This window comes from Aspergillus vadensis (assembly GCF_003184925.1).
Source record: "Aspergillus vadensis CBS 113365 unplaced genomic scaffold BO88scaffold_21, whole genome shotgun sequence".
NCBI lineage: Eukaryota > Fungi > Ascomycota > Eurotiomycetes > Eurotiales > Aspergillaceae > Aspergillus > Aspergillus vadensis.
In genome coordinates this window covers 660,303-680,978 of record NW_020292059.1, presented here as the reverse complement: position 1 = coordinate 680,978, position 20,676 = coordinate 660,303, and the positions used below count along the sequence as shown (strand labels likewise).

Here is a 20,676-nt window from a genome sequence, read left to right as displayed (position 1 = left end):
CTCCAATCGAGTGGTAGCAGCAGCAGAGCAGCAAAACAACAACAACAACCCAACAGTCAGACCAACTTCAACTGACTGCTCTCACCCTGCGTTAGTGCTCTTTTTTTATTTTTTTATTTTGAGGTTCCGGATTATGCGAAAGGGACAAGAGGGAGAAATGTCACATGTGACGCAGAGGATGGCTCCATCTGCCCCCTTTTCTCCCTGGCTCATCCATGCCATTCCATGTACTATTCCGTATCCTGTGCCCTCTCAGACGGTAAGAGAGGGGCGTAAGATGGGGGGTATAGGAAGTGGCTTGAAAAATTCCTTTCAGCTTTCCGATGGAGAATCGCTGAGCGCCCTGTTAACGAGAGGATGAAAGATGATGTACTTGCCCTTCGCCGAAGCGGGGTGCAAGGGCAATGACCAAAGAAAGGAAGAGAAGGTATTGGTGAGAGAACCAGATCCGTGGGAAGTCCGAATTGCAATCCATTTCTCATAGTGAGACGATGGTATTAACCTAAGGACATATGATTTGTGTATTAAAATTCTACCCAAGCCAGCCTGGCCCGGCAGATACATACAGCGACACGCCCAGCGAGCTTCTTTGGCCCAGTCGCTTGGCTCATCTGGCATGTGCTGAGGGTGACACCAGCCTTAGCCGCTGCTGTGACGGTCTTGAATTAGATATAGTCTCGTGGTCAAGTAACCCTAAAATAATGAAGGGATGCTATCGTGGTCTATCACGACGCTAAAGTACCAAGTAGCATAATATAAACTATTCGGATCCGGAGGGATTGGCTGGCATCATACCGTTATGGACCGGTCAAATAAAAGGCACAGGGATGGGAGGTGCCACACTCCATGCGAGATACAGGATACATCCTGGCAATGTCTGATATCGAACCGAGGAGGCAAAGAAGGCAACTACTTACATCTGACTCGATCGAATTTAATTATCATCCTGTATCTTGCTTGTTCAGGATGATTGGATCACGCTGTGTCAAATCCTCAATTTAGCACAAGTGTTATACCTATACAACTATAAAGGACTTGAATCGCATTGTGGCCTTTGGAAGGTCACGACTGCTGCGATTGGCCAAACGACCGATTGGCGAAGAGGGCGGCAAGAAATCGCGAACACTCGGAAAGGCGAGTGGGTTCCTGTGAGAGGGGGTATCTTCTGTGGCGTCCAACTGCTGATTCAACTTGCGGATAACATCAGGGATGTGAGGAATTCGTGGCTCTCTTGGAAGACACAAACTGGCACTAGTTCTTCCCACCACGGGGACAATCTCATTGATCCTTCGGCCGATTTCTCGCTAGCCGCCTCTGAGTGAATATATTTCTTGCATCTCGGCAGCCATGTTGGTGATGAGAAGGCCATGTGAGAGCAAATATGCAGAGGCAGTCAGTCATAATAATCGTATATCGGCCCCCCCGGTCTGACACGGCTCTAGACTTCAACCCAGCGCCTTGGGTTATCTACTTGTCAACGTGCCAGTTGACATTTCCCTTACATGGCCCAAGCGTGCTTAAGCATAGTGCTCACTTGCGGATGCATTCCATCCGACCGTCCATGCGGTGGGCACCGAACTGTTGCCGATTAGCCTTAAACATTCGGCGCGGCCCGTTTTTCGAAAGTCAAAAGTCACATTAACGTAAACTAAAAGGGGAAAACCAAGATTGAAGGGGGGCTATGGGGCCAGAAGGAACTTTTTGCGCGCAGTTGCACCGCGTTACCAAAGTCGGGTGCACAAGTTCAAAGTTTAATAGCCGCCTTGGATACCCACTGATGTGAAGGGTAACTAAAGGGGAAGGAAGGTGCACCACGCCGGTAATGAAGAAAAAGACGGGAAACCAAGACAAGGGAGAAGAAGCAAAAAAGCAAACCAAGACAAGAGGGGTCTAAAAAGGAAGGAAAGACCAGGGAGAACCTTGCCAGTCAGAGGACCGCAATGATCTAGTCCCGGCGTTCCTCGGGGTATATCGCAGAGGGGCGCTACTCCCAAGCGAGTAAAAGGTAGCGTAGCGCAGCCCGATGTATGTGGGATGGGGAGAAAGTCGATGTGTGTCCTAATAGCTAGGTAGCAGTTGACTCCTGAGCTGAGCTCTGAGCGCTCCACATACTTGGAGAGTGACCACCGACCAGATAGCCCGGTCACAACGGATCATTGTCAGTGACGTTGGTTTGACCTTCAGAAGAGTCCTGCCACTGGGATGAGACTTCCACCATCTGCAGGAAGAAGCTCATGCATCTGCTAGAGTGGGACATGACACCAAGCCTGCATCACTGGCGGGCGTTGTCATGCTAGGTACCTTCTCGTTGAGGCGCAGGGTGAGATTTCACCCTCATCGATATCCTCGCAAAGGCTCCACATCTGCGACTGTCATGCAGCGACTAGTTGTAGCTGAGCAGGCATGCTACTCTAGTGTCTTCGTAACCTCGTAGGCCCCGTCATTTCCATCCTGCAGACGACCATTACACGCCAGTATGCTTGGCAACACTGGTTCTTTGGGAGACTGCTGTGTCTCATTGAGCGGATACTCGGTGGCCCGGATCCTTAGTCTTGCTTATTGTTTCAACCCATTCCTATCTTGCTCGTTGGCTACCCGTTCCGTAATATGGAGACTGACGGCGGGGGTGTATATGCGGAAGTTGCGCACTAGATGTGAAGCTAAGTCAGTAGCTATGCTACTAGAGCGCCTGCAATGCGTAAGATCCGCTGGCGTTGAAACAGATACTCTGTACCTTTACCGTTGGCGATAATAGTAGACAGATGGAGGGCATAAGCAGTTCGAAAATTTTTTTTTTGTTTTCTTCAAAGATGGAAGAAAAATAGGTGCAGCAACAGAAGCTAGGGTGCTGCCTGTCAGGTACTACTAATCAGGTGTGTATCGTGCCACTTACAAGAGCTGATGCTGATATCCTACTACTGTCCAATTAAATCGGAAATTGAGCGCGTGGGTAAGGGACGAAGATCAATCACGAGAGATTGAAGGACAAGACCACTGCAGACCTGCCGCGTCACGATTCCTGATTGGCAGCAAAGGACGGCTCACTCTTCCATCGAATAAGAGCGTCTAGGCGCGGCAAATTCTTTGGATGATAGTCCTGTACGCAATTATGAGTCGTTGGTAGCGAGCGGAGAGGGAGGAGATGGGGTGGTGGTCGCTAAGCAAGTGACAAGGAACGGAAGAGTTTAGTCGCATTTAGTCCGTGGGGAGGGGGAAGATGAAGGAGGGGCAGCTGGAGATTTGGAAATGGGAAGAGTCGATGGGCCTGCAAACTAGTAGATCCCTTGGGCACCCATCCCCGATTAAATTGAGGGAAAACGGGCAAATCGATCAACACAAAAAGAAAAGAAATTTCGGCGAAAAAGTACTGGACCCGAAAGAAAGGCGGGTGGAAGGGTGGAAGGGTGGAAGAACGAAGATACGCCGGAGATGCTGCCTGCATGCAGGGCATGCAGATGAGCTACCAGACTTTTTCTCTCTTGTCTCATTTGTCTTTGAAGCCCAACAAACAGCTCGTGATTCGTACTGCTCCGACATTGACATGAAATCTGAGTCGGCAGCTAGTCGAACGAGCCATACAGAAATAGCGACCATTTCTTGCCGGGATCCGGTTGATCCAAGTCGTTCTCATGTCTCATGCTTCTCGACCAGTTCCCTCTATGCGTGCCTTCGCTTTATAGGTGTTCATACTGTTGGATGCATCACGGTTGTTGTCAGCATCATACCCCCCATCCCCAGTCACTAATTTCTTACTCCCGTGTCTCTCCATAACCCACCAGATCAGGCTCGGAATGTCTTAGTGAGAAATAAAATAATAGGAAAGAAATGAAGTAAAAATAAATATTAAGAAAGAAAAAGAAAAGAAAAAAAAGGTTGAGCGATTTTAGCGCCACATCTCTTCGCATTTCGTACTCTTGATATGAGGCCCACAGCGGCCTATTCGTGTTCAGGACCAATGAAGCATGGCACATTGTTATTTGGACCTAGGGTAAGTAAGAGGAAAACAGTGACGAGTTTACATGGAAATCAATGACCGAAGCTAGACGAGTAAGAAAAGGCGATTTAAATCGAGCTGGGATAGTAATCGTGATAATAATAAAAAAAATCATAATAAAAGAGAGGAAGATCGAAATCCTGATACGGGACAATGCATCGCCCAAAACCCAAGCCAGACAGGGCTATATCAATCAAGTCGTACAATACACCCAAATATGCAAGTCAGCCAAAAATCTTTCTATCGATCTAGTGTTGTTGCACCGAGCTCATGCTATACTCCCATTTGGAGATCCGTGGAGATTCCAGGGCCACCCAGTAAGCCAGTAGGAAATGAGTGGACAGCCGCCCCCCAGCCGAGAAAGCCAGAGTCCAACGCTACACAGTCGGGCCCTGGTCCCGCCATGTCGCAAAAAAGGGGAGGACATGGAGCGGGATCTGCGCAGCCAACAACGCTTCCCAAATCGAATGGCTCGCTGGACAAGCGAGTCCCCGATGGGGTCAGTCCGGAGACCTGGAAGGGTGACATTATGGTGATCCCGGTCAACGTTCCCGCAGTGGTATTGTAATGTGTGAACAAATTCTTCGTCGGTCGCGGTTGGGATGTCACCCGGGGATGGTATCGGCCTTTGGGCAACTCTTCCTCACTCATCCGCCCTCGAAACTTTGATTTAGTTTTAGTAGCTTTCCCTCCCTTAGCCCCGGATCGCTGGCGTTGAGGCGCCGGTGGATCCGAGCCCAAGGCCTTTCTGTAACTCGCCTGCTTCCGGTACCGAGTGGTGGATTGGACGCCATTCTTGATGGCTTCATTAGTTAGGCGCCAGTAATTCACAGCTTTCTTTCCGGGTATCGGTTCTTCCCGGACTGCCTCAAAACCCTATAGTATAGTAGCGTGTCTTAGTATACAGTAACAATTAATGTAGCAAGGATAAGGATCGGGGGAGTGGAGATCAGGCGGACTCACTGCGTTCATGGACAAGTTGTGCCGTACACTATTTTGCCAGCCTTTCGAGCTGAGATCTCTCCCCTTTGCTGTGTTTTGTTCAAACCAGTTGTATATCCCTTGAAGGGACAGCTTCTTTTCCGGATTGGTCTTGAGGGCCATTTCGATAAGCTTAGAATAAGGTTTATCATCAATACTGTCGGGAGAGTCCGGCGTTTCCAGCTTCAGCAATGGGTAGGTTAACGCCGAGATTGCTGGTGACGGTGGTGGCAAGCTCGCTGTAGGACAAGCCGTTTCACAGGCATCTGACCGTGACATCGCCGATGAAATGCGATAAGAAGAAGTAGACTCATGCGAGCATGAGGAGATAGAACCTGACTCACGTAGCCAGTCTGATGGTGCTTTGCTGTCATCGAGGCGCCGTAGTCCGGGCTTAAGTTGCCTTGTCCTGGAGCCACCAGCTGCCGCCAAAGAGGATGGTCTGGCAGGTGTCTCAAGACGATGAGATGGCAGTAAACGAGGCAATCCTCGTTCCGGTAGAGAGGCCGGGGCTGGAAGTGATGGGGGGAGCGCCATCTTCCATGGATATTGGTGCTGAGGAGACAGTAACATCGGCTCTCCAGGGCTTGCAGAGCTGGAACACGTCCAGTTCCCGATTGCCGAACAGGGATCACGATGGTGAGAAGGGTCCAAACGAACGCCATCCGAGACGGAACTAGGAGGGGTCTCTGTTTGTCTGGTGAATTCACCAAGCCCACGGCCAAATGGAATTGAATCCGAGGGTAAGCCATGAGGGGGGTAGAAACGATCCATGTCGTCCTCACAAAGAATCAAACTTGTCGTCGCAATCCGTTTCAGAAGCTCTGGCCTGACAAGGGAGCGCCTGGAGGTTAATACAAGGAGGTTAAGAGTAAGAGAGGGAAGCGAGGGTACACAAAACGTGCCAGGTGGGTGAAGAAAGCCCTGTGTGAGAAGGGGAAGTCAAGCAAGAGGGGCTGGCTAGAAAATAAATAAAAAGACGTGTGACCACTCAGGACGAGGTGACTCTATAGTTCACTGGGAGCTGTGCGGCGAAAGAAAAGCCAGCTCATGAGATATTCTTTTCCTTTCTTTTCTTTTTTTTTTGTTTCTTGCTCCTCCTTCCTTGCTGCACGAAGCCAGCCAGCACGATGCATTTCCCTGACAAACAACCGTGGCTCTATGTATATGTTGGAGGCAGATTTGCCCGACGAACCCCAGAAGCAGCAAAAGAAACGAAATTCGGGAAAACTGGTGGATTATATCCCGGAAACAAAAAGGCTATGACAAGATCAGGAAGAGAAAAATGGAAGAAAGAGAAAAATAAAATAAAATAAAATAAAATAAAATAAAAATAAGGGAATGGAAAAAAGAAAAAAGAAAATTGGATAAAAGATTAAGAGGGATATAAACAACTAGACAAAATCAAAAGGGAAAATAAAAAAGAAAGCCCTCTCTGTTGTCCCCAGCATGTGCTCTGGGGGAGGTTCTGGCCGGAGCAGCTTCGTTTCTACCGCGGGAATCGCCATCAGGTTGTGGAACAGCGATCTAGCGGTGCAGCTGTAGCCAATAAACTCAGTGGGCCCAAAAAGAGAATTAATCTGGTGCTTACAGGGGGGAGGGGGGGGGGGGCTGTCATGGTGGTACTTTGGTGGACTACTACAACACTGGACCGACGGGGGTTGGAATGGGTAGCTTTCTGAATGGCGGCCACCTGCAGAGAGCCTGCGAATATTGCGCTAACCACGACCGACTGAACAAAGGGCGGGTGCAGAACTCCAGAGGACTTGCCATTGGGCCCTTTTCCTAGCAAGAGCCATCAGCACTCGAGAAATTCAGAAGACTAAGTAGAGAGTAGTATTTCCTGCAGATACTCCAACCTATTCCCGATTCCCCGACCAGCCAAAACCCCGAGAGGAACATGCAGCAGGGTGGCATGGTTTGACATTAAGGAAAAGCCGCACCATGGTTGCGGCCTTTCCTTCGTCCGTGGAGGCAATGCGAATCAAGCCAGGCCAGGCTATTTAGAAATAAAATTAAAGATTTATAGCATTTAGGTCCTTTTGATCGGCAGGCCGACAGTCCCCAGATGTCGAGACTACTCATTGGGAAAGCTGGGAAAGGTGGTGAGTCCCACGGACGGGAATAGATAGAGATCGCGAGGAACAATGGGCGATAAAATGAGGGAATGCGGTTCAAATAAGCATGGCCCGCTACGCACATGTGGAAACTTTGATCTGCGACGTCCGATAATGTTGGTTTCATGTCAATATGATATATCCTAGCTTGGCCGAGATAGGATCCAATGTCGTAGGAGGAGGTTAAAGTTTCCAGCCCAATAAGGTTGACCTCTGCAGTAGGCGGGACGGTAGGTGACCGACGACGGATCCCGAGCGTGGTGGAACCTTAACAAGATCGTCAGTCCCATCCCATCCAACAACACTGTACATCATTGTGGTCCAGCACGAATCCTTCGAGCAACAACCATTATTTCCGGTAGTAAATCTGGGGAATATTGTTAGTATATTCCAGATGTCATGACCTGAGCGACAGAGGGTACTTACTCGTTTGAATTGGAAGTGTAGCTGCAAAATTCCCTACAATCCTGTTAGTCTCTTTTTGACTGATTTGCTTGTTTCTTAGACATACCTTATCAAAAGTGCTCTTGAACCCTCTTTCCCTCTTTGCACTGTAATCCCATTCCTTATCGACGATCCGAAAGGCAATGTCCTCGTACGGCGGACCGGCCATAAAGCGAATCAAACAAGTATCCTCCTCCCCAGCCGCTGCAAAGGATTGTCCCCGCTTTCGTCCATGCTCGCGTTCGATGCGGTAGGTCGGTGCTTTTGTCTTGTCGATCAAATCAGGGTAGAAAATATTGAACTTGTACCCTTGCACAACTTTCGGGGGCGGGTTATCATGGTCATAATGAGTCTGGTTGTATTTGTTCCACTCATAACCCATTTGAACACGGTTAAAGTAGCGTGGTTTGCGGGGCCGGTGTTTGCTCGCCCATCCTGGCTGAGAAGTTGTGCTCACAGCTTCCTCACCGGTAAATATCTCCTCGTTTTCACTGACTCCCTTGGCCAACTCTCGCTCATAGAGCGCCTTGGTTGCCTGCGAGAAGTCTTCGTTAGGAATCGAGGAGAATCGCGTCGAGGCTGTGGCGATTGGAGCGGTGGTTGCTTGATTGATGGGAAGCACCGACGGCTTTTCTGCTTGCCGTTGACGGAGAGGAACATATCCCATCTTCAAAATCTTCTGTCGGTCGCGGGCCTACAAAAAGTCAGTCCTGGCAACGTTGGGCAGTAGTGAGTGTAGCCTACCACTTGGTTAAGAAATGCATCTTCGTCCACTATCTCCAAAACCTTATCTTCCGGTCGGATCTGAAGCAATGGGTCAGGGTCGAGTTCACGATATTCTCGGCTTTCGACCGCATCTGAGGCTGCTTGGATAATAGGCGCCAGAGGGGCCAGCTTCGCCTGCACAGACGCAGCTTCTTCAGACTGCTGTTTACGCAAACCTCGAACTCTCTCGTCTATAACGGCTTGGTAGACCTTCTTCAGCTTCGCCCGAGCCTTCCAAACAGTAAGACTGCGCAAAAGCTCCTCCCAGTAGTCGGTATCGATAGGCTCGTTGGAGTCCAGCTTTTTCCTAACTTGTATTTCGAGTGTTTGTAGCTGTTCGTAAGACTTAGGGCTCAATAATCTGTTTATATCCGCGGCCACAGAGCTAAGCGCACGTCCTTCGGGGGCGGTGGTCTTTTGACGGTCTCGACAAATCACTTTCATGGTCTGCAATAAGGAAAGTAAATCAGCCTGTAGCCCGAATTGCATGCTTAACACAAGAACCCTACCTTCCAGAAATCCCTATTCTGCGAGTTCTTCTCAAGACTCAAGAAGGTTTCGATATCCTTTTCCAAGTCGAGTAGCTGGTCCTGGGATAGTCCCTCAAACACACCATCCGGATCTACTACATCGAGCTCCGAGTCCGCAATCTCATCGTCAAGGGGATTCCTCGTTGGATCGATCACCCGTAATGTGACAGTGAGCCAGTCAATCGGCTTTGCTCGGCCTTCCTTCACTCTGATCTCTGCCTTCTTTTTCGCCTGCTTGAGAACGAAAATGTCCTCTTGCGCCACCCATTCACGCACTTGCTCGTCTTCCTGAAGCTGGTTGAGACGGACCTGATCCCTCATGTTCCGAGGTCGGTTTTGTGACGACCGCTCATCTCCATCCCTCCTATCGCGATACCGATCCGTTTCGTCATATCTGCGCGGGGCTTTCTGGGAATGGCGAGAGGAGGGCGATCGAGACCGACTTCGCTTCGAACCCGTGCGATCGGGCATTCGATATGACATTTTGGCGCGTTTTCAATATGCTTTCCGGAAGGCACAAAGGTATCGGTGAATAACAGAAAATTAATTGTGAACTATCTCAAAGATGGATGCGAAGAGACCCAGAATCGTGAGGTCTGACATAGTTTCCTCCAAGCTTTCTGGAGAAACGGGTGGTCGCGCGCCAAGAATGGGAGGTATAGCGACCGGCAAAGTTTCCCTAATAGCCACGTGCCCCGAGCGGCTCCATGTGATCCACCGCGGGAGGGAGCCTTGGAGGAGCTTCCCACACCTTTCCATCTAACTACTCTGGAACCACCCATCAAAACACCCGCAAGCGACACTCGAGAGATGTCTGCGAGGTGGGAGAAATTGCACATATCAAACCGTGCGCCTGCGCCACTTCTCCTTTATAGATACACCCTTTTCAGAGATGGATATGAGTTGTACCTGACCGATCTCACGTATATTTGGTCCGAGCGTCCTAACCGCCAGCATATTCTGGGAAGAGCTGTTGAAGATGATGCGACAATTGACCCCAGCCAAGACATAGATCAGTTCAATATTCTTTTGGAGAAACTAGGGGAGGCCCTACGCAATGATCCAGGAACCAGCACGGTGCTAAGGCGTGGACGGGAGAATGATACTCTACACCTGATCACCACAACAAGCCTACCGGCCCCACTTGAGCCTTTGAAATGGAATTTCTATATGGCTAGGGAGAAACAGCGCTTTTCAACTACTCAGCTGCTTATTCCGCTGATCAAGTCTGAGGCTTATTTGGAGTTACGCCAGCGGGATCTAATCGAAGTGGTTAAGAAGAAAGATTGGCTGCTGTCGAAGCTATTCGATAAGCTTGAAGCCGTCGGGTTTGATCTCAGCACTATCTTCCCTAGTATCCCCGGACTCAGGGCCAGCCACAAAGGTTCAGCGCAATCACAGGCTGCCAAGTATATCACTGGAGCAAGGCCTTTCGATGAGGAATCCTGGCTCGATGAGAACAACGCGATAACAGCTGAGACTGGATTTGCATCCTCCATTGTGGAAGAAACAGAAGATTCCAATATTGATGATAATCTTCTGCTACTCGAGGATCTAACGGCGCCGTCAGAAGGATGGTGGAGAAAGATGTCCACAGCTAACAATAACACCGAAGACGTAGATGCCAGGACTCCAGAGGACTCGACGAATATGGACACTACGGACGGAGGTTTGGAGACTGAAGATGATTTTGACGATGACGATGACGATGATGAATTTGAGGTATGTACCTCTCCCACATAATGCATTGCCGTTTATTCACAAGTGCATTTCAGCGACAAGAGACGCCTCCGAGACTCAGACCTCAGCCAATTCACCAAACTCCCCCTTCCGAGCCAGATGAGGGAACAGCAACAGAAAGCGAAGACGACCTTGAAGATCGAAATGGGGGGCCAAGTACAGCGAGGCCTCGAGCACCACCACTCACTTCCAGAGGCCTTGCAACAATCGGAGGCAACGGAAAGCAACCAACGCAACCAGAATCCCCCCAGACATCACCAGCATCAGCAGATGTCGACGAGGTGGTACCAACTCGCAAGGCCCCCGTACCCCAAGCAGATAGCGACCAAACAGCCTCCGAGACAGACGACGACAACAGCGACAATCATCCCTCTCCATCACCCTCACCGCCGCCCTCAAACCGTCAAACAAAACCCCGTGGCATAGGAATGATAGGTGGCAAGAAAGCCGAAAAACAAGCCTCCCCGCCATCATCACCGATACCCGAATCATCCAGTAAACCTCAGACAAAACCCCGCGGGCTCGGCGTCATAGGCGGCAAGGGCAAAGCAAGGCAAGCCTCCCCACCATCATCGCCACCACCAGAAGCCGAATCATCGAGCAAACCGCAGGCCAAGTCCCACGGTCTGGGGGTGATAGGCGGCCGAAAGCGAGAAACTCTACCCACGTCGTCGCCAGCAGCTACCGCAACGCAGTCCTCAGGACCTCCCTCTCCTGCACCGGCTCTGGACGATCAAGCCGCGGAGCCGGAAAAAGAGGAAACGGAAGAGGAGAAAGCGGACAGGAAGCGTGAAGAGCTGAAGAGACAGCTTGAAGCGAAGAGTAAGGCACCTGCTAAGAAGAAGCGGAAGTTCTAAGCTCTAAGCTTTTTTTGCGCTCGAACTATTTCTTACCTGAGGGCGGATATGCTGGTGGTTGTCTCTTCAGACAACAGTTCCAAGGAGGTTCTTGAATAGAATTCGATTGCTTTCAGGGCGATGATGACTGTATATACCAAGTTGATCGATCGATCGATCGATCGATCTTGGAGAGAAGAGGAGCGGGTTGGTCGATGTTACATATTGTGACCCGAATGATGGATATAGGAGATGATTTCTGGACATATTGCCTACTTTCTGTACATGTTGTGGATGGGAAAAGGAGACAGAGAAGCGCTCGCTGTATGTAGGTTTTTCCTAATAGTCTTTTTGATAGCTGAGATGGACAAAAAGGTGGAGGAAATTTCATTGTCGTATTGAAACAGCATCTAGTATGTCACATTGATTCCAAGTAGCACACACACACACACACACACATACACAAACCACCACATCATCAACCACGCGCTATCGGACATACCAAGGGCGCCGCGCAATCTAGACTTCACCCGGAGACGCCAGAACCGACAACGATCGGGTATCTGCAAAAGCGCAAAATAGCAGGCTGAACCAAAATAAAGAGAAGAAAAGAAAAAAAAATAGTCCGGATCCCTTGCAATAAATACACCTAGATAGGGAGAACCCAAAGGTGCGTGCCTTGACTTAGCCGCTAAGCCCACTCATGCCTCCAAGACTAGTTCGCGGACCACTTCGACGCGGCTGACCCTGTTCACTGGGCGTTATCAATCGCACCTTCTTGGGTGACATTGTGCTAGTGGATGCCCCGCTAGGCCCACCACTTGTTGCGGTGGTAGCTGTTGTGGAAGCGCTCCCGGCTGATGCACCAACGCCTAGCATGCCGCGAACTTTCTCGACGGCTCTACTTTCTCCTTTCGTCCATGTGTCTCGTTTGATAAAGCCTACACCGGCTTTTCGGCCGGCAGTGTCACGCCTCTTTGATTCTTCTAGCAGGACGGAGCGGTTATGTTCGCGACGCGGGCCAGGGCCGCAATCATGCATGCATCCTGGAGTAGCGCAACCACCTTCGCTGATGGAGATATCGTTTAACCATGTGCTTATGCAAGCCAAGTGACCTCCGTGGCCGCAGCCTTGGCACCAGGTCCAGAGAGTGGATCCTTTGGGTCGAGGGCGCTGCGATGGATCGGAGAGAAGAGTGTCGAGACGCTGTAATTCACTCTGGGGAATGGGTTCGGTTTTCAGTGAAGAATGTGATGATGAAAGTGCGTGTGATGCGACCTCGGAGGTCAGCTCTGGAGTTGAGTGGGCGGACGCATTCGAGAGCTCTGCAACCCACTCAGGTGGCGGGTCAAGGCTCATGCAGATAGCGCATGGCTCCTGAGGAGTGTTACAGCGATGACAACGCGTATTATCGGTCTTTGGGTTTTCGTAAGGACGTTTGCATGTGAAACAAAACACGTTCATGAAAGTGTCCCCCTGGGCATATTCGTAGACTGCTGGGTAAGACGGGACACATAAAAGTCGAAGCTCGGCCGCTTCGATGTACATTGACTGGCGCACCAACTGCTCGTTGTAGGCTCTGAATATGTACTCTGCCTCCTCGTCGGGAAGAATCTTTTCGCAATCCTTGAAAAGAATCCGTAGTTTCTGCAGTAAGTGTGCGGCAGACTGAATGTCCACATGGTTCCCACTATGGTAGTGTCGAATTGCTTCTTTGAAAAGCATCTCGACGCTCCACGGCTTGTTCGTTGTCACGTCAGGGCTGACAGGGACAGTCACGCCAATCAACTCACTGGTTACTCCAGTGGCTGTCAAGTCGGTCTGTACTGGATCTTCATCTTCTTGACCAGGAGCATCCAGAGGCCGACTCTCTTTCAGAAGAGTAGGGGGACTAGACGGTCGCTCGAGGTGTATATGCTCTGAATCAGGAATACTTTCTAATGTCTCACAACCCTGAGTTGCTTTGTCAATTACAGAGATAGCCCTTGGGACTGACTCCTTGACTTCAGTATAGCTGTTACTAGGCTCTGCAGTGGCCGCTTCCTGGTCAACATCTTCGTCCTCGCGAGCCTCATACAGTCTCGCTGCTGAGGATAACGAGGTGGCCATTGATTTGGACGGATGGGAGCTCTCTGTTGAGGCTGAGAACATGGGGAAGCTCTCCGAGGATTCATGCCGGTGAAAACCAGGCGGTTTAATAGGCACCATTGGAGATTCTAATGAGAGAACTTTCTTGGGAAAGGTCCTATAGTCGCGAATAGCTGCCTTCTTGTCCTCCAGTTTCTGGTCGTATTCGTCTACCTCAGAAGTCCCCTTTGAAGCGCCCAAATGCCAATCTGCTCTGCCAGAGATGGCTCGAGGTGCGGATCTTTGGTCTTCCCCGTTATCTTGAAGCACCGGAGCAGGTCCTGGCTCGGAGGGCAGACTGTCAAGTGGGATAGGGGCGTCTTCACTAGCATCAGATTGACGATGCTGTAATTGGTGGACTGGCTGTGGATCAATATCTGACATCGATGACCAATCATTCGAAGTCATGGTGCCCTGGTTAGAGCTGAGAACCGACGGTGGAAGAGGCTTCATTTCCGTGTTGTCATTCAAAGACGTCATATGCGAAGTCGAGCTGTCCAAAGACCCAAGAGGGGAGTCAGGCAATGGCTGCGCGAGAGGCGTCGTCATATTTGACGCGCTTTCTGAGTCTGTCAGCGGAAGCTTTAACGTTTCGTTTTCCACCACACCCTTGAACATCCGGGTTTTCAATTTGTCCTGTCTCGCATCTTCAACCACCCGTGGTTTCTCAGAAACAGGACCCTCCTTGGATGATTTTTTCTTCATGGTGCGAGGCCCTTTGTCTAAGTTGCGACGCTGTTCTCGAGCTCTGGTCTCGAGCTCTTGGACGACAGCAAATTTGATAATGCGCCAAGTCTGCGCTAATTTGAGCAGAGAAACGTCCTCCGAGCACTGTGCATTGTGGTCTAGTGATTCGAGCATGGACGATAACTTATCCATGCGAACAGCATCAGCACCATCGAGCAGAGAAGAGTAATTGGATGCCAAGTATTGAAAGGTATCTCGATCCATCGTAGCGCCCGGAATGCTTCCAACTGCTCCAATCTGGCGTGCCTCGGGGGGGTTCATCTTTGACAAAACCTTCTCTAATGGGAGAATAGGAATAAGTTCCCCCACACCAGGCGGGGTACTGCCTAAGGATTTAGACGGCCGAACACTACTCGACTTGCTATGCCGATGGCGGATAGAAGCAAACGAAGTCTCATCGAGAACATCTTCTGCAGGGCTTTGACTCAAAACCTCACCACTGTTGTTCTCTTCATGCTGAGGGCCCACGAACTCAGTGGTGCTGAGACCTAGAGTACTACGTTGGGGGCGTTTCTGGGCGAAGGCTAGGACTTCACCGCTCGGACTCCAAGCCACCGAGCATGTCGGGCGTTGGTTGATAACCTGGGGAGCGTATCGTATATCAGTTTGGGTGAAGGCCCCAGCTTCACCTACTGTCCATAACAGGTCCTTGGAATGCCAGAGCAAGTCAGTAGCATGAGCATCATACCGATCGAATTCGCGGAACGGTATGTGTGGCCTGCGAAGATCCCAAAGATGAACTCGCGGATCCTCCTTGTCGTAAGATGTCACTACTTGGGATGACTGCCAATCACCAGAGCCCTCCGGTTCCCTAGCCCACGAAGGAGGACGCCATCGGACGTTGAGAACTGCCTGAGGGGTCCGAAATTGGAAGGTTGGCTTCTGTCGGCGTTCGGCAGAGGAAGAAAAATCCCAGACTTTCACCTGTCTATCTGTACCACCGCTGACGATGTGCCTCCCATCAGGATGCCAGTCTACCGAGAAGCACGGGCGGTCATGGGCAGTAATCCGCATTAACGGAGCACTTGACTTGCGGCAGTCCCACAGTTGTATCGCACCGCTGTCTGTTGCAGTTGCGAACATGACCCCGTCGGTTGGCGACCACCTGATATCCCGGACGGCATCACTGTTACCGTGGAACAGATCCAAACTCCCACACACCAAGACGCCACGTTCCGCAGAAGCTGTCCGCAAGTCCCACATTCGGATGGAAGAATCCTGACTCCCCGATAGAAGCCATGACGCATGGTGCGGGTTGAAGGCTAACCGATGGACCTGGCGGCTGTGGCCCTGGAATCGGCAGCATTCCAAGCCAGTTCGGCGCAGATCATACACCACGATGCGGCCATTGGCCACCGCCGTGGCAATAATCTGGTCATACTCACCATGTGACCACTTGACATCTCTCACAGTCAGCTGGTCTTTATGCCGGGCGGAGAGTCCACTCCCACCATGGTGGGTGGATGAATAACTGATGATAGCATTGCGAAGATTGAATTCCTCGGAAGAATGATCAGGCGAAACGCGAATGGTCTTCAGAATCTCCTTTCCGCCAATGACTGCATGTGTCCGCTGCGGGGAGATATCTAGAGCGGCAATAGGGATACCAGTCTTATGCGTAACAGTTTGGGATGCTCCAGGTCTAGTGATAATGTTAACAGATCAATTTCTTTTCTTCTTATTTTTCCCTCCCAGTATTTTGTCTGCAAAGGTTCTCGCAAGAAGAAAGTGGTGCATGATCTAGCATAGAAAGCGCGTGAAAAGGCGGCGAATCGGATGAAACTGGAGGGGAGCCAAATAAAGAAGCAAGGGACAAAGCGGATAGGGGGGGGTCAGCTAGTAGTAAGGAAAACAAAGTGGGTAGCTAATAAAGAGTAATTTATGTAGGTGTGCTAAGGGAGGGGAGAGAGGGAGGGGGAAGGGGGGAGGGGGAAGAGGAGCAAAGGTGAGCTATACAATGACTTGGACCTTGTTGAACGGGGACCAGCAGACAAATCTGCACGACTTCCCGCCGTGTGCGGGCTAGGAGGTCGAGACCCTGAGAAGAAGGGCTGGGCGAATCTTGCCAGAGCACTGGCCGCGCGGTTGGAATATTTGTGACTCTGTTGCACGGGAGCTGGTGGTGGGGGAGGCGGAGGTGCTGGTGAGGAGCTGCCTCGGGCGGGCAATCGTGAGAAGTCGGACATGATTGCCAGCCTAGAGGTGTGTGTGTGTGTGTCAAGAGATCACTCAGCCACAGAACACGTTAACCCGAATGAGATCGGGGCTCCATCCTGGTAAACGAATGGATTCCGATGACAAGTACAAAACTGTGATAGTTACTGAAAGGAGAAGAAGGAGGTGGTGGTGGTGGGGAAAAGTAAAAAAAAAGAAAAGAAAGGAAAGGGGGAGGCGGAGTTTGGGTGAGGTGAGGATGTGGATGGGCTGAAGTTCGGTAGTAGTGGTTTGTGTTGTGATGAGGTTGAACTGGTGACTTACCACCAGCTCCAATTCCCTCACGGAAGAAGAATGAGTGGAGATGATTTCAGGCAGCCTGCACTATGCAAGTAAACTATGCAGTGGAAATTATACTACTAGTAGTAAAGTTGAAATTTAATTACACCACTAATGGGATGGACATGAACTTGATTGAAGATAGTTACCACTAACAATATAGTGATATATATTTGGTGAAAACATCATCATAGCTACGAGAGTTACCTTGGTCAGTTGTTACTAATACATACTACTTCAATTGATCAAAGCTCTCCTGATTCAGAGAACTATTAGTACTGAATGTAGTTCTGCTACAGCGTAAGCTTTCTTCCATCATACTAATTATCTTTGTAATATCATGTTCATGAGTAGTATAACCATAAGTCAACATGATTGACGGTAAATAGTGCCATTTGCCGCCTTTACTTTTGACACCCGATCCATAATCCCGCTTGAACCTCAGTTTCCCATCCGGGCCTTTCCTCCCCGATCGAGTCTAGTCCGGTTTCGGAGCTAGTGAGTACGCCGCTAGTGGGTTATTAGGTAACCCACCCCAGCGTGGCAACACCCCGTGATGTGCAGCTCCTGAGTGGGTTTAGCGTGCCGTATCCTCTCCATCATGGTTCCTAATTTCGTCCATCCTTCCCCCAGAATCAGAAAGTGAGATGCGAGGTCCATGAGCAGAGTCATTGACAAGCAGCGAATTCCAGGAAAGAAGGGCAACGAACGTAGGATAAGAAAAACAAATATATAAATTCGGTCTGTTCAGCTGATAACTCACAAAGTCAAAAGTAGACTTGTCTAGCCCCTCCCCTCCATGTAGGGGAGTGTCAAAAGTACAGCATGGGGCCCGTTCAGACAAACATTCAGCTATCTATCGACGCGTTGACGCTAATCAAGTGGTTACCATGGGTAGAGAGCAATTGAATGGTTGGTTTCGGAGAACTGTTCTGGATGAACGGAAGGATGGACGGGTGCAGATTAGGAAAGGCTGGAGGAAATCCGACCTGCATGCAGGTTTCAAGGCGGTGTGTGAATCCAACGGTGGATGGGTTCGATCGGCTCCATGACGCTTACTGCTAACTCACAAAGTTGGGTTAGCTTCTGGCACCTGTTGACAGTACTTGGAGAGGGAGAGGGAGAGGGAGAGGAGAAAGGGAAGGAGAGGCTACTACAGCTAGAGCTGTCGAGGGTTATTTGACCAACCCCCAGCAACGTGCTTATTTCGCAGTGTCGACCTATCGGAAGCTCTACCATGCAACAACAGAAATAAGTTACTCAAGCCTCATGAAACCGATAGGCAGTGGTAGTCATGTCATGTCTTAGATTTTTTTTACTTAAAGGGAGGGTGGAGGGGAGAGGCGCATCCAGGGCCGTACATTCCAGGCGCGGTTTTAGATCATCCGGACACTCGGGACTTGCTGGGTGGGACAAGCTAAAAGACTAGTACCAGGAATGACTCGTCGAAATGGCAATGGCGATGCATCCTCAACTTGAAGAACATGATCGGTTCCAGCCCTCCCCGCATTGTAGCGACCGACTGCTGGGTCATACAGCGGAGAGGGGGGGAACTTTTTTTTGGTCGGGTGATAATAACGGACACCATGATCATGGTGTTGCGTTGCCTTGCCCTTGAAGCAAGAAATTCTCCGCCCTGTTCTCCAAATCAAACGGTCCAAGGTGCAAGATCCTACCATCACTTCTAGTCACTGCTGTATACTTTACCTTTCAGGGTAAATAGGATGAAATTCTCGCCCACCATGGAGAAAGCGACCGGACCACATTTCCTTTTGAATACTGTCCCTGAAGCTGTCACCCACCTACGGCACCCAAAGATCATCCCTCCTGCATGATTTTGAAGGACTCGATCAATCAAAAATGATCCATGTTCATATATCTAAGTAACCAAGGGGGACCGGTAAGATCGTGGGAAGGGGCCAGCAGGAGTGATGTGTCCTTCTGTCTCTCAACATCTCGCAGTCTCAGCAGGCCAGCAGCAGCCATTCAAGGAGCTGCTCAGGCATCCCAGCAAACAGCTTTCCAGGGAATCCCCGGACGGCTATTTGCTGTTGCAGGCCAGGCCTTCCATCATTCGTCCGCTGCGGGTTACCTCTCGCATCGATCTGCGCCTCGCCCTCCTCCATCGAGATCTGTCACGACCACACTATCCTTACGCCCTGAGTTTTTCCCCCTCCTGTTGGCCTTTTCTCTTTGTATTATTTTTCACTTTAGTTTACAGTAAGTGTTTACATCTGAGCCCTGAAAAGATCGTCAATCTCTTTTTCTTCTTTCTCTTCTATCGAGGGTTACACAACGATCTCTACCCTTCCACTCACAGGTTGGCTTGCAGCTACTGTACCGGGTATCTACCTGTAGCTGGTGGTAGTATGTACATAGTAACTTTATCGCAGTACGCAGTGGTAGTAGAAGCTGTGTGTAAGTAGCAGTATGATCATGTATGTATGCAATAGGTATGTCTCGCTCGAATCTTATGGTCAAGCCCCAGGAGTTGGTTTCTTGTACCCCACAGTTAGTATAGCTGCGAGTACTCAACAGAGTAGTAAGTCAGTCATTTACTCAGGCTTCCATTCTTTCCTAAATGCTTCTTGAGGGTTCGTGACCGTCGGCGGCCGAATTGTCCTCCTTTCCCTCAAGTCTCGAACCTTCATTCCAACCCCTGTTCCCATTGGGCACGAATCATTTGGTCAAATCCACCCCGACCCGAGAAAATGGCCATGAACAGCGCCTTGAGCAGGTACTTACTTCCTTCCCTACTGGAACTGACAAACAGCTACGTACAACACTGTAGTTTGATCATTCATTCTAGCACACCGTCCTTTTCTCCGCCTTTTGAGAAAAAGACAAAAATTAAACACCCCGTTAAATTTTTGATTTTTTTTGTCTACTTTGGGCTGTTTTAGCCACACCTTGCTCCTCGACACGTAACATTTAAGCAATGGTGGGGAGGAACAGCATGCAAAGGAATATGGGGGGAAGAGGGAAAAATAAAAAGAAAAAGGACGAAAATGACGAAAAAGAAAAAGCAAGAGGCATATAATCAACACCTTCGATTTTGCATCTGATCATCCTCGAAGAATTTCACCCCCAAAAAATAAAGAAAATGAGATAAAATGGAATAAATGGAATAAAAAAAAAAGCAAAGCAAAGCAAACCGACCGTTGAAAGAGAGAAGGAAAGCAAAGAAGAGCGACTGACCGTTCCTATGATTTAAATAAATCATTTAATTACAATCCTTCTTCTTCTTCATATAAACTAAATAATAAATTGATTTTTTATTTTGATTTGATTTGATCCCCCTACTCTGGTTCAGCTGGATCCGATTCCCATTTTTCGCCTTCCGAAGCCAACCAAGCTTGGAGTAGCTTTGGGTCCGGCTAGTCTGGGTTCTCGACTGCTGCTTTCGCATCCACACCGTCATTCTTCCTCGACCGTCCAGTTACTATTTGTATCCTCCAACGATCCTTTCCTCTCGCGTGTTGCCTCTTGCTATCTTCTCTTCCTGTCTTTCCCTACCTGCTCTTTTCTTTCTTCCGTCTTTCCCTCCTCCTTCCCTCTCTTCCGCTGGCCTCCCCCCTCCCTGCTGGGGCTTCTTTGTTTTCCCTGCTTGATATCATCTTCCCTGGTGCAAGTCTTTCCCGGATCTTGTTTCATTTCACTCCTCTTTTATAGTTTCGGGATTAGCCTATCTGTATTCTTCTCCTGTACTTATTGAACAAAACTTTTTTTATTTTCTCCCCCTACTCTTCCATTGCCCTTTTCTTTTCTACGAGACATTTTTATTTTCTTTTTCCCTCTTTTCTTATTCCGCCTGTCGTTTTTGGTTAAGAGAGAGACATTTCTCCCCCATTCCTAAGCTTAATAGAAGATTGAAGAAGAGGCTACTCTTCCCACGTGTTTGT

The 20,676-nt window shown here is 49.6% G+C and overlaps 6 protein-coding genes across 6 annotated transcripts; 2 read left to right on the top strand and 4 right to left on the bottom strand.

Moving 5' to 3' along the window:
• Positions 1–2,985: 2,985 nt before the first annotated feature.
• BO88DRAFT_120122 (uncharacterized protein) lies at positions 2,986–3,790 on the top strand. The gene has a single exon (XM_025701337.1). The coding sequence runs from the start codon at positions 3,218–3,220 to the stop codon at positions 3,743–3,745; it is 528 nt and encodes a 175-aa protein (XP_025560280.1). The 5' UTR covers positions 2,986–3,217; the 3' UTR covers positions 3,746–3,790.
• A 360-nt stretch (positions 3,791–4,150) lies between these two features.
• On the bottom strand, positions 4,151–5,887 carry BO88DRAFT_120078 (forkhead box transcription factor). Its single transcript, XM_025701336.1, has 2 exons — positions 4,958–5,887; positions 4,151–4,870 (listed from the first exon to the last, which is right to left on the bottom strand). The coding sequence occupies exons 1-2, from the start codon at positions 5,747–5,749 to the stop codon at positions 4,268–4,270; spliced, it is 1,395 nt and encodes a 464-aa protein (XP_025560279.1). The 5' UTR covers positions 5,750–5,887; the 3' UTR covers positions 4,151–4,267.
• Positions 5,888–7,489: 1,602 nt separating this feature from the next.
• Positions 7,490–9,314, bottom strand: BO88DRAFT_346252 (splicing factor cactin; the record flags this gene model as incomplete). Its single annotated transcript, XM_025703332.1, has 3 exons — positions 7,490–8,230; positions 8,281–8,748; positions 8,811–9,314. 3 exons carry the CDS (start codon positions 9,312–9,314, stop codon positions 7,490–7,492), a joined length of 1,713 nt encoding a protein of 570 aa, XP_025560278.1.
• Positions 9,315–9,590: 276 nt separating this feature from the next.
• Positions 9,591–11,816, top strand: BO88DRAFT_406953 (uncharacterized protein). The gene is made up of 2 exons (XM_025707292.1): positions 9,591–10,553; positions 10,607–11,816. The coding sequence occupies exons 1-2, from the start codon at positions 9,642–9,644 to the stop codon at positions 11,426–11,428; spliced, it is 1,734 nt and encodes a 577-aa protein (XP_025560277.1). The 5' UTR covers positions 9,591–9,641; the 3' UTR covers positions 11,429–11,816.
• BO88DRAFT_490012 (WD repeat protein) lies at positions 11,787–16,666 on the bottom strand. The gene is made up of 2 exons (XM_025712744.1): positions 16,238–16,666; positions 11,787–15,923 (listed from the first exon to the last, which is right to left on the bottom strand). Exons 1-2 carry the CDS (start codon positions 16,465–16,467, stop codon positions 12,092–12,094), a joined length of 4,062 nt encoding a protein of 1,353 aa, XP_025560276.1. The 5' UTR covers positions 16,468–16,666; the 3' UTR covers positions 11,787–12,091.
• A 3,079-nt stretch (positions 16,667–19,745) lies between these two features.
• On the bottom strand, positions 19,746–20,109 carry BO88DRAFT_119988 (uncharacterized protein). Its single transcript, XM_025701335.1, has one exon. The coding sequence runs from the start codon at positions 19,995–19,997 to the stop codon at positions 19,815–19,817; it is 183 nt and encodes a 60-aa protein (XP_025560275.1). The 5' UTR covers positions 19,998–20,109; the 3' UTR covers positions 19,746–19,814.
• Positions 20,110–20,676: the final 567 nt, after the last annotated feature.

Excerpts from the sequence above, each read along its gene's own strand:
- BO88DRAFT_120122 (XM_025701337.1), top strand. The coding sequence starts at position 3,218 with ATGAAGGAGGGGCAGCTGGAGATTTGGAAATGGGAAGAGTCGATGGGC.
- BO88DRAFT_120078 (XM_025701336.1), bottom strand. The coding sequence starts at position 5,749 with ATGGATCGTTTCTACCCCCCTCATGGCTTACCCTCGGATTCAATTCCA. Across the intron at positions 4,871-4,957 it reads ACAACTTGTCCATGAACGCA|GGTTTTGAGGCAGTCCGGGA; the intron begins GTGAGTCCGCCT and ends ACTATACTATAG.
- BO88DRAFT_406953 (XM_025707292.1), top strand. The coding sequence starts at position 9,642 with ATGTCTGCGAGGTGGGAGAAATTGCACATATCAAACCGTGCGCCTGCG. Across the intron at positions 10,554-10,606 it reads ATGACGATGATGAATTTGAG|CGACAAGAGACGCCTCCGAG; the intron begins GTATGTACCTCT and ends AGTGCATTTCAG.
- BO88DRAFT_490012 (XM_025712744.1), bottom strand. The coding sequence starts at position 16,467 with ATGTCCGACTTCTCACGATTGCCCGCCCGAGGCAGCTCCTCACCAGCA. Across the intron at positions 15,924-16,237 it reads TCAACAAGGTCCAAGTCATT|ACCTGGAGCATCCCAAACTG; the intron begins GTATAGCTCACC and ends CATTATCACTAG.
- BO88DRAFT_119988 (XM_025701335.1), bottom strand. The coding sequence starts at position 19,997 with ATGATTTATTTAAATCATAGGAACGGTCAGTCGCTCTTCTTTGCTTTC.